Below are 11,403 nucleotides of genomic sequence, written 5' to 3'. Positions count from 1 at the left end.
CCATCATGACAGTAAGTTCTTAACAACTACAAGAGAACTTGAACCAAAACCAAACCAAAAGGAAGTGAAGGAAGGGGAACATTTAATTATTTTTAGTTTACGTTATACATTAAAAATATCAAAATGTGAAAGTTTCTAGTTATCTCTACTATTACAGTCTCCATTTTTAGTTATGAAGTGCTCAAATGCAGATGCTTCTACAGGTAACAGCCCATCTAGCACTTCCCCAGGACAGGTGAGAGAACCTGATGAGACTTTAGTTTTCTACCCTCTTCTCTCCCAGTGATGTGGCAAAATATTTGAAGCAGCCAAGAACAGGGAGGGATACGAGACACCAGAAGCTCTAAGCTAAGAGGTAACAGGGAAGAAGTTATGACTCACGATGCATCCTGTGATGGGGGACTTTATGCACTTTCTTTTGCTCATGACTGTACCTAAAGTCCCAGAGCAGCCAGGAATGAATTCAGATTTCTGAGGAGAAAGAACGCAAAGCCAAAAAAAAAAAGGAATCTAGATAAATGATAGGTTAAGACTGAGAATTACCTGGATGGATGGAAGAAGTTATCTCAAATCGGAACTGCAGCTGGCCACTGACATGATCTGTAGGAAGCCTGCGACCCAGAGTGTAGCTTACAACCCTGTCCCTGAAAGAAAACAAATGTCGTCACAATAGACTATAACCTACCCAATGTCTACTGTGCACAGATAAAGCTGCTGTGTCCTACAAAAATACATAATGGTTTTCAAAGGCTATTCAACCCAGCCATGAGGGCATGTTGACTTGTGTACAAGAGAACGTATGGCAGAGGAGGAGAGGACAATGTCTTCAATTACAATGGAACAGCTGAGTCAGTGAATAAGACAGGCTTCTGGGATAGACAAGCACATATGTATATAAAGAGAGAGAACGGTGGGAATGGAACTTCTGCAGTATGGGTATGAAAATATCAGCATGGGAAGCAAACAACTCCCGCTTCAGCTATTGAACCAAGACTTCACTCCCTGCTGATCTGACCATATCTACCCTTCTGTAGAGCCTTGCATTTTTGTATTTCCTTCCCTTCACCATCTGCATAAAATTCAGTTTTCCTGTCCTTTCTTTCAAAATCCTGTACAGGCCAGTCCCCACTTACCACCTTCTCTCTTCAAACTGGCTGAATGACTGCTCTTCATCTCTTTCCACCCCTCTTACCTCTATGAAGCTGAAATATCAGGAGAACACCTTCCTGACAAGGTTGATCAATGACTCCATTCTGTCCTTGTGCAGGTCCCTCCCTTTGCCACACTTCATCCACCCCTCAGAACAGAATGAAACTATAGAAGAGATTAACTTCCCAGCTGCCCAAAATGAGGCTGAATCAATGTTTGCAAAGCATTTTTTGAGTGTAAAGGGTTCACTAAGTAATATTTACATATCTTTTGAAGAAACATAATTCATTCCCAGTTGGGCCCAATAGACTTGCTAGGAGAGTTTCACATGCATCAAATTCATAGGAGATTATCTCAAGATTGGTGTATGATCTTTCTGAACTTGTGTGTATACTTCTCATTGATAGTATGATGATCTCATCTCTTGCCTGAGATTTAAAAGCCACTATGGTATTAAAACTAAGCCAGATTTAGGTGCATGTTGGAGGCACTGCTCTTGGCAAAGTATATCCTTAGATAGACAGTGTTTACAATAAGAAAGTAAAATAGGAAGATACAATCAGAAGATGGTGAGAAATCTCATACAGAGGGAAGCCAATGGTATCAGTCATAGGGCTCTACCTTCCCCAAGCTGTTCTTTTCCATCTGGTTTCTAAAAAGCTGTTCAATCTTCCCTACTTAAGGAACAGGGAGGTAGCTTAGTCCCTTCTGGTAGATTCAGCTGTCAATATCACAGCCAGTTTCTGAACCAGCTGTTCAAAACCACTTCCAACAAGCTCAGCTTCCTGCTGTTCTGCTGAATTGAGATCCAATTTTCAGAAATGCCTCCTTAGAAACTGCACTGCGTATGCTCTCCTCAGGAGATAACTCTTTCTCTCCCTACTCCTCAAGGCTTGAACCTTAAAGTTTAGAGCCAACTTTTTGGCTTTGTCTGAATACTATCCATCTTCCTCAAATTGGTTTGTGTTGCTTTAGCAGCATACACCTTCCCAGGACTTTCATGCAAAGGGGAAGCAGGGCAGAGCTGGTGAGCTCAAGTGAACTGGTTATTCTTTGGCAGCAGGGTAGGGTCAGAAAGATTTAGTTACAACATGATACATATTTATTTTGTTTTAATAACATTTCCACTGTCCAGAAATTAAAGGGAGGAGGAACAGATCTGGCATGATTTTAGCCCATTGGTAATTCCCTGAAACACAAAAACAGCCTGTTGATAATATTAGAAGAATATTCAAATTGAAAATATTGCACTCTCCACATTCGCAGCCATGATACACAAAACAGTTTTCTTTCCTAAATGCCAGCTCTTATTTTTCAAAATGCAACAGATACGGTTATAGAGGCAATTCTTTGTCTGGCCCATAGTCCTATAAATTCTAATTAAGACCAACGTCATTCATCAGACAACTGTCAGTTTAATAACTCCGCCTCAACATCATTATATCACTATAATGATATATCATCAGGGACTTCAAAATAGCAACACACTCGTTAAACAACAGAAAGTAGCATAAGCAGCAAATTTACCCTATGGCATGTCTTTCCAAGAGGCGCTGAACCGGCATAGAGAGTTTTCCCAGGAAACGCTTGATGATCGGTCGGCTCTTTGCAAATTTGTCTTTAACTTCAATTTCCAGGACATCCGTGGGCAGGGAGACAAAACTGAATTGCTGCAATAAAGGAAGAGCACAGAACATGAAGATGGTGGCTGGGCCACACCACCACACAGCTGCTAGCGGCTTATCAACTTCTGTTACGTTTCCAGATTTTTCACAGGACAGAAGCAGTCCTTGGACTCCAAGGCATAGGCCTGAAAATAAAAAGAGCTTGGCCTCAAAGCAGGCAGGTAAAAGCACCCTACAGGTACTGTGTAATGCTGCAGAATCAGACTTTGGGAATGCAGGAATTTCATTTTTCATGTCATGGTAGCATCCAAACTCTCTAAACAAGGTTCACTGATGGTAAGGACAATACACCTGCAGAAATGTAATTAACTCTGCCCTGGCAGTGATTATTGATCTAAATGTAATTACACAGATTACACTTTCTTCCCTTTTTTTGCATCACCCCCCCCCCCCAAAGTTCTAAAAACTTTAAATAGCTGCATGTGAGTACAACTGAACTGGCATCCTAGAGAGATGTTTAGTCAGCGTTTCCCTCCAAGTGAAATTAGTCCTCTCTGCATTTGACTGGCTATTTGTGGTGCTTCAGCTGCGAGGCACACCCCAGCTATTGAGAAGTGAGGCTCTAGTAAGGTGAAGGATACACTATCAGAGAGATACATCTTGAAATCTCTCCCTCTCTTGCTCACCTCTGCCCCTCCTTAAAAAGGAAAAAGTCTGAACCAACTATTTATTTGGATCAGTCTCCTAACCTGGTTCACAGCATGATCCCACAGAAAGCTAAACCAGAATGTAAGCCACGGCACAGGCTACTGGAACAAATGATACTGGGGAAGACAGGAACTGCACCATCTAAAAACGATTGTTGTCACCAAGTGCTTTGAAATATGCGACCATCACCTCAGCTGATCTGGTTTTAAGAACATCTATTTTTAATTGTAAGCAACATTTCAATAAGCTTTTAGAGACTGTGTGCATGTGAACCTGAGGTAGGAACAAGGAGGATGATGTTTTAGGTTGTAGGAGCAAGGAAGTCCACATGTAGAGCTTCCAAGCTTGGGAGCGTTAGGGCACCTGGAGATGTCATGATCTCCCCACAGGGAAAGCAAAACTACTTCGGAATAATCGCGAAAAGCAAGTATATTAGATAACTCAGCCTTGCTTGCTCCTAGATTGTCTAAATTCAGTAGAGACTGGGAGCTGATGACACAGATCACAGAGTCCTTTTTCCAAACATATCACCAATCAAAACCCCCACATCTCTGCTGTGGTGCGCAACAGTAAGAAAACTGTTAAGACTGCTCTTCACCTAACTGAAGGGTCAGTATTGAACTGGAAGACAACTTCTGCAGTAAGTGAATATTGACATGGATGAAAGGACTTTATAGGTTTCCCGCTGCCAAAAACAATCTTCACAACAGAATCATGCTCTGGGTTATCGAGGTCTGGAGTTAAGCCCTTTTTTTTGTGCGTGCTCTATTGAATCATGATCTAATTTTCAGAAATGCTTAGTTCAAACAGCTTCAAGTGAAACCCGGTACGAGTGGGATATTCTGTTAATCAGACCCTGCAAACATGCAAGTGATCAAGGGAATAAAATTCTAATATCAGCTTAAGCATTATTTTCTTCTCATTTTCGTCTACATCTCTGCAACAGGTTACCGAAGAGGTTAAACTGAGCAAAGGGGAGAACATTAGTTCCACATCTATATTCAAAGTTGCCTTACAAAAATAAGTTGTATTATCGTGTTTCACCGGATAAAAACCTTGGGTAACTGCCACTTCATGACACTTAAAAGGAAAGCAGAAGGAGGGAATTAACTTTTACTGAATAAGGTTATTGTAATGCACAGCAATTTGCCATTTAATGAATTCTCATTATTATGCTGTTGACCCCTATATTGTAAAAAAAGTCTCTGTGGGGTAGAGAGTACCCACACAGGTAAAGACTAAACTGTTCATAAATGGAAAGTAAAGCATAGTTAATGACCTGCACCTCCCCATGCTATTAATATTTTGTCTTGTGTTACAACTCTAAAGCCAATCAGAATCTGCACGAGCATTTGTTTCCATAATGTCAGAGGGAACCAAACCAGACAGTTCCTTTCTTGCACAAGAAACACATTGACATTTTTCCAGAGGAATTATCAGCACCTAAGCAGAGAGTTTGGATGCACGGAGCAAGGTGTGTTAGAATCAACCAAAGGAAACGTCCTTTTTTCCGTTGAACAGCACTGCCTCTCAGATGCACAAACGCAGGGATAATGATGTAAAAAATCAAATTGTGTTCTGATTTAACCTGCCAACCACATTGCATTTGAAGATATAGGAGACTGCTCTGGGACCAGCCCCTGGTCTATGGTCACAGTTGCCAAATGCTTCTGCTAGGAGAATGTTCTGACATGTAAAAACAGCAGCATCTTGGAAATACAATTAAGCCTTTAAGACCAGAAGCATTCTGTGGCAGAGCTCAAAGGTTTTGCCATTTGGAAACAACTGCAGTTTGAGATCAAAAGTGAACTCAGTAAAATGAGTTTGGAGACAACTTATAAAATAGTGATAATTTTACATAATTTAGTTTTCCGTTATCTAAGCATTTGCTCCTGTTGTTGCTCTCATCTAGTTTAATCCTTAATGGGCAAGATTTTTCTAAGGCAATTCCTGACTGTGGATGCCTCAGGCTCAGGCCATCCACACTGAAAAGCCCAAAGGAATCCTTGTTTGCAGAACACATGGGCCTCTGGCCCTTTGAAAATGGATCCCAGCAAAACACTTAGGCTTAAGAACTAAAAACCTTATAAAATCATTTTCAAAAATCACCAATCACTTTTGAAAACATGTATATTCTTGTGATATTTAAAGATGGGACCGTTGTCTTTGGATGTGGAAGCAAATCATCATCAAATCCTAGTTTCCCTCTCTTCCTTCACCTTCTTTCCTGGCAAATGCCAGCCCCTGTACCTTAGCCTTAAAACGTCAGCTCCGTTTACACTGTTCAAAGCCTTAGCCTTTACTATCCTATCTATCTGGAAGAGAAAGGACCCTGTGTTTCATGGTCTTCTCCAACTTACGTAACATGGTAGTAATGTATTACTGCTGGAATAAGTTACATCCTTTCCTTGCCTAATTACTAATTGTCACACAGCAACGGCCCGTTTGTGAAAAAGACAGCACAAGCTTCATATCTAAGTTTGAAAAAAGACAGACAAAAAACACACCGATTATAAATTCTGCAGTACCCTTGGGGTCACACTCAGCGATGCTGTGATTAATAATTTATCCCAAGGAGGAGCGAGAAATGGAGGCCATGAGATAGCAAAGATGGATGAGGGATGGGGGAAGTTTGATGTGGCTTCTTACATATCCACAAACTACACCATTGATAACCAGAAGTGCTGCATTTTAAGAATAAGCCTGCTGCCATTTTTTTATATTACTGTTACAGTTTTTACTAAGTCTTCTGTTACTTAGAACTTTTCTTATTATCACAACTCTTAGTGTTACAGAATTAACCCTGAAATTAAGCTTTCGCATTAAAAAGAAGTATAACGTTCACAGTTGCAGAGAAAAACAAGAATACAAAAGCTTTAGTACGATTTAGTACAATATTATTTTAAAAGGACTTCTGACTGTTCTGACACTCCTTGAAGCCAGATTCTTTTATGTTTTGCAGCTGGCACTGGCTACTGTGCATTTTCTTTCACAATCTAAGACCGGAATCTTTAAGCTGTATATTTTCACTGAGGCCACAGCTAATTTTGTGGGCTTGTTCATTGGTTGGGGTTTTTTTCTCCAAAAAATCTAAGTTCCTTGAATCACAACTGTTAGTGTAAACCCTGCAAAACTGGTCAAGAACTCCATGGAACTGCTGGAATCCAAAGACACTAAAGTTTACACTGAGGCTAACCATGGAAGGGTGTACTAAAGTTTACATAAATGGGTTTTTCTCACAGTCAAAGAACAAAGTGAAAATATAATTTCTGTTTTTAAATTCTGATGTTCTAACAACTTTTTAAAAAGTTTAGCCTCTTCAGCTGTTCAGAGGTCCACCAAACTTGACAATGGCTGCACGTATGTGGTTTGTGACTTCATCTGAGGCTTTCTTTGTACTTGAATACAAAAACTCTCAAAGGAAGTAATGAATTTCAACAGAGGTGCAAACTCATCTGCCAGAACTGCTATAGTTTCAAGGCACTCCACCCAAGGAAAAGACTTTGTCTAATGACTGATCATGTACTTATTTGGATAAAAGCAGAAAACAGGACACCTGTCAAGAACATACCACAAAAATTGTTATGGACAGAACTTGATGATTTTACTTGATTCCTAACCAAAACTCAAGTGCATTATATAAAATGTGCGAGGGAAAAAACATCTTACAAGGTATCACTGGACCCAAAATTTATAGTTGATCTACAGCAGTCAGTGGATAAATGGATAATAAACAAGAGGTTAAATCTCTATTCTCTGATTAGCCCAAACCAGTAATTACCTACAATGTTGCATTAGTCACAGTGCATTGCCCTGCATATCACATCAGCTATAGCTTGGTACAAAATGACTCTTAGAACTTGAGATGATACATGACACAACACACTCCACAGAAGAGACGGCACATTGCCTCAACAAAACTGCCAAGAAATTACTATTAGGAACAACCTGTTTCTCACAGGGTGCCTGGCCCTGGAAACAGTCTCAGACCCATCTTGTCCATGTCTCTCTCATAGCTGGTAAGGATCAGACAAGGGGACGAGAGGTGTCCTCTTTACAGGTTAGATGTAGATGAATGGAGATCACTGACACCCTCACTGTCAGGAGCACCACTGGAAGAATGGTCAACCAGCTGCCCCTGTGTCTGAAAGAATCCCAGACTAGAAAATCCACAGAGTTAGGGGCTTTGGAAGAGAATGCAGGGAAGTTCTGAGTACTGAGCTCCAGAGGGGGAGAAGACCTTTTTATTTTCCTCTAGAAATGTATTAGAACTGTTACAAGAAATGGTTATCTATCAGGTGTATTCCTAAAAGGATGCTATGTGCAGAAAAGTCTGAACCCAAGGAATGACTGAAGATCCCTAGTATACTGGGGAAAAATAGTATGTGTCATGAGCAGCGGTAAGAAGGACTTGTGGACACTGGTGCTTCCTGATCCCTGGAATACGTTGGCCATGTCTGCATCGGGAAGACATGTGGTACAATAGGAGCAGATTGGGAGAGCAAAGCAGCTGGTGCTGTGCATCTGATTACCACCATCCAGACACATTGCAAGGGTTTTACTATGAAGTAACTCCAGGCTGGTGCCCTGGACTGAACTCCCATTATCATCTGAAAAGTGCTAGCTGCACTCCTGAAGCACATCTCTTGGCCTACTTCCCACTGAGAGTAATTCGGTTCATATACTTTAAGACTGCCAAGCAGTGTCTTTAGTGGGGAGATCTGGAGATTTGCTTTGAAACTGCTCTCTTGAACAGAACGAAAATACTACAGTCTTAACATTGAATTTTTAAGAGCAATGATCTATAGAGCAAGTTAGTATTTGTATTATTTTCTCAGCTTCTTCTTCAGTTATTTCCTTTTTAGGATGTTCTTGCATCCCTCTGGAATTATGATGGCTAGGTGGAAGCAGACTTCCTCTAGAAGCAAAGCTATTGCATCTCTCTACTTTCCCCACTGCTTCAGCCATGTATCAATGCCTGTCCCACTTACTAGAGTGGCAGAAGATCCAATGATTGCTTTGTTCCTATGTGTTTAATGAGCGTAGGCAGTAGGATAGGGGAGAGAGAGACCCTATTAATTCCTCACTAAGAGAAAAGCTGCAGCATTACAGCACATCTTATTGGACACTGAAGAATCTCTACCAGGCACAGCCTTACAATGCCCCAGCCAAAGGAAAAGCTTTTGTTGATATTTTTCTCAGGCACCAAAAATCAACAAGCCACAATTCACTACTTCCATAGAAGTACAGAGAAGGGAGGGAGAGGGAAGAGCAAAAGTGACATGATGAAGAGAATCACATCAACATATTAAGTCTCCTAGGGCTAAGTGATATATCATCCATTTTGGCTCTGGTCAGTAGTAAGTCATTAGGAATTTCCTCTAATGTACAGATTTTACACAGCCGCCTCCTGCAGATTCACCATCACAGAGACACAAATCAGAACCAAAGCTACCTAGGATCAGCTGACACATGCTCTCACACCATCTCAATCACCTGAATATAAATCTGATGTTACATTATTGCTACCATCTTCAAGCAAGATCTGTAAATACTGTAGTAAAAACCATTGAAGGAGTTTCAGACCGTAATCTACTTTTCAGTGCCTATTTGCTTCCAGACCTGACAATGTTTTTACATACACAGATGATTAATTTTCTTAACATGAACAGATCTTGTGGGGGTTTAATGCGTGACATACATGGTAAAGAATGAAGGCACATACTAATGCTGATCTGACAGCATTATAAGTATCCATTTATAAGATAACAGAACCATTTACAGAGCTTGAGACTAGTTTTTATAGAAAGCAAACTAATTATGATGATTAATTCCCATGTTTTATTTTTACCAATATTATTTGCATCCCTGAATATAGACAAATCAGTGATCAGCTCTCAGTAACACTATTAAGGAAGCTGTTGAAATGAACAGAATGTCTATTAGCACCAATTAAACAAGTTAAGTGCAAGAAAAAGTCCTTAAGAATAGTCAGTATAACAACTGGTGAAAGGTAGGTGAATTTATACATTGGTGACAGGAAGAATTAGGCTCTTGATTTGGAATTGAATAAGCAATATAATTAAAAAGAAAATTTATTTGCGATAGCCGTTGTGCCACACAGATGATACAAGCAGAAGTAAATCTTAAAAGGCTTTAAACTACATTTAATGGATGAAGGCAGATTTAAGTCTTTCAGCTGAATATTTCATTAGGGGGGGTTTGTTTCACTGGAGTATTTGAAACGAATTACACTCCTAATGCACTCACCACTCTCCATCTGTATTATTCTACTCCCCATTCAAGAACTTCCTCTACATATCACTCCTGCCCCATACGGCACTACTCACATGAACAACTGGATAAGCTCATGGGGAATTCCAGTTTCTTAAACTTACTACAGTACATTTCAATACAATAAAAAATATTGCAGAGTTAGTAGTATCAAGCACATAGCTCCACTGCTGCCAAAGGCTGGGACATGCCTACACGTACTCCGAGAGAGTGCTGGAATTCAGCAGTGACTGCAGGGTGCCAGAGCCAATGTGGTACCTTATTCTGGTGTGGCACAATGTTGGGTTTTTTCCAAGAGCAAAAGGGGTGCACATAAATATGTGTTGTTGTTCTAAGGTCTGATTCAATCCTTTCTACTGAACGCCTTCAAAGTTGGATAGGGTCTTCAGCAAATTGGCTTCCTAGATTTCTCCCTCAGATTTTCTACCTCTCTGTATTAGAAACAAGGAATAAAAAAAGCCCTTCTCATCTATTTCCATGTATTCCACAACATTCGGACTTACTAGTTAATAGGCTCATCATTAATTCTCTCTGATAGCTTACAGAGTTTTACAAGATGTCTCTATCACTAACAAATTTCAACCCTAAAACATTAGAAATTTAAAAGAACTTCTGGATATATCAAGTGCAAACACTACTTAAAGAGTCAGGGTTCTTCTGCAACTCTCACACATTGTCTACAAATTTATTAGCACAGCATAGACTGAAAATATTGAGGACTCTCATGAGCACTATTATACAAGATTCAGATGCATTTCTAGAAGAATAACATATAAAAAAAATCTAAACCATTTTTTCATACCATAGCCTATTCCTGAAGAAACTGAAGTTGTCTTGGGCTTTCACACTTCAATCATCACCAGATATTCAAAAAACTGCAGCTGTAAAATCACAGCTTTTCTGTGCAGTCAAACTGTGTTTTACACTTTACTTGGCCATGTGTGCAGAAATGTTATACAGTGAAGCTACCACTCACAAGGCTTAACTCAGTCCCAATGACACCTTTGGCAAAACTCATACTGAATTCAGGATCTGGATTTCACTGCTCCTATATTGGACTTAGGCATAGGTGTAAAGGCCTCCAAGTTTCTGCAGGAGATTCTTTTGTATCTGCCAGTAGAAGAGGGAAGAAGGTCATCTAAGTTAAACAATAAGTAGCTCAATCAGTGTGGTGTTGCTGTTGCTTTTTTCACCAGAAGTCCAAAATGAAATCACTCAATGACTCTGTGAGGCCATGGTAGAACTCTCAGCATTGGTGCTCTGAATATTAGATCAAAATCAGATCAAATATACCCTGCTTTCATTTAAATTCATACTGTTGATTCATATTTATTAAATAATCATTAATGGTTTATCTTTGTTTTGGAAAGATTCATCTTTGATCAAGTATTCCCTGCTTGCATCGCTCTAGGTTTGTGCTACATCAGGTAGTACCCATCATATCAGCCAACATAAAGCCACAAGAGAAGCAGAGCGCTAACATAAACCTCATATTGCATGATCAGGCTAGCTTTGACTCCCAGTACTGCTGGGTGGTCCATCATACACCATTCATGATTGCAGACTCGGTACCCAAGTTATTAATTCTCATCATAAGAAAAGCAGTTGCAAACCAGCACTTGGTCAG

At 40.0% G+C, this 11,403-nt stretch overlaps 1 protein-coding gene across 1 annotated transcript in view; it reads right to left on the bottom strand.

The window, feature by feature from the left end:
* The window catches only part of HECW1 (HECT, C2 and WW domain containing E3 ubiquitin protein ligase 1), a gene marked incomplete at its 5' end in the record, with an annotated part of 164,909 nt that overhangs the window by 73,688 nt on the left and 79,818 nt on the right, over window positions 1-11,403 (bottom strand). The window contains 2 exons of the mRNA XM_010289929.1: window positions 544-644; window positions 2,677-2,819. Coding sequence (XP_010288231.1) covers window positions 544-644; window positions 2,677-2,819 — 244 coding nt within the window. The remainder of the gene's footprint in view (window positions 1-543; window positions 645-2,676; window positions 2,820-11,403) is intronic.

The sequence above is a fragment of the Phaethon lepturus genome, unplaced genomic scaffold (assembly GCF_000687285.1).
Source record: "Phaethon lepturus isolate BGI_N335 unplaced genomic scaffold, ASM68728v1 scaffold6906, whole genome shotgun sequence".
NCBI classification, from domain to species: domain Eukaryota; kingdom Metazoa; phylum Chordata; class Aves; order Phaethontiformes; family Phaethontidae; genus Phaethon; species Phaethon lepturus.
This window is presented reverse-complemented; position numbering and strand designations above follow the sequence as displayed.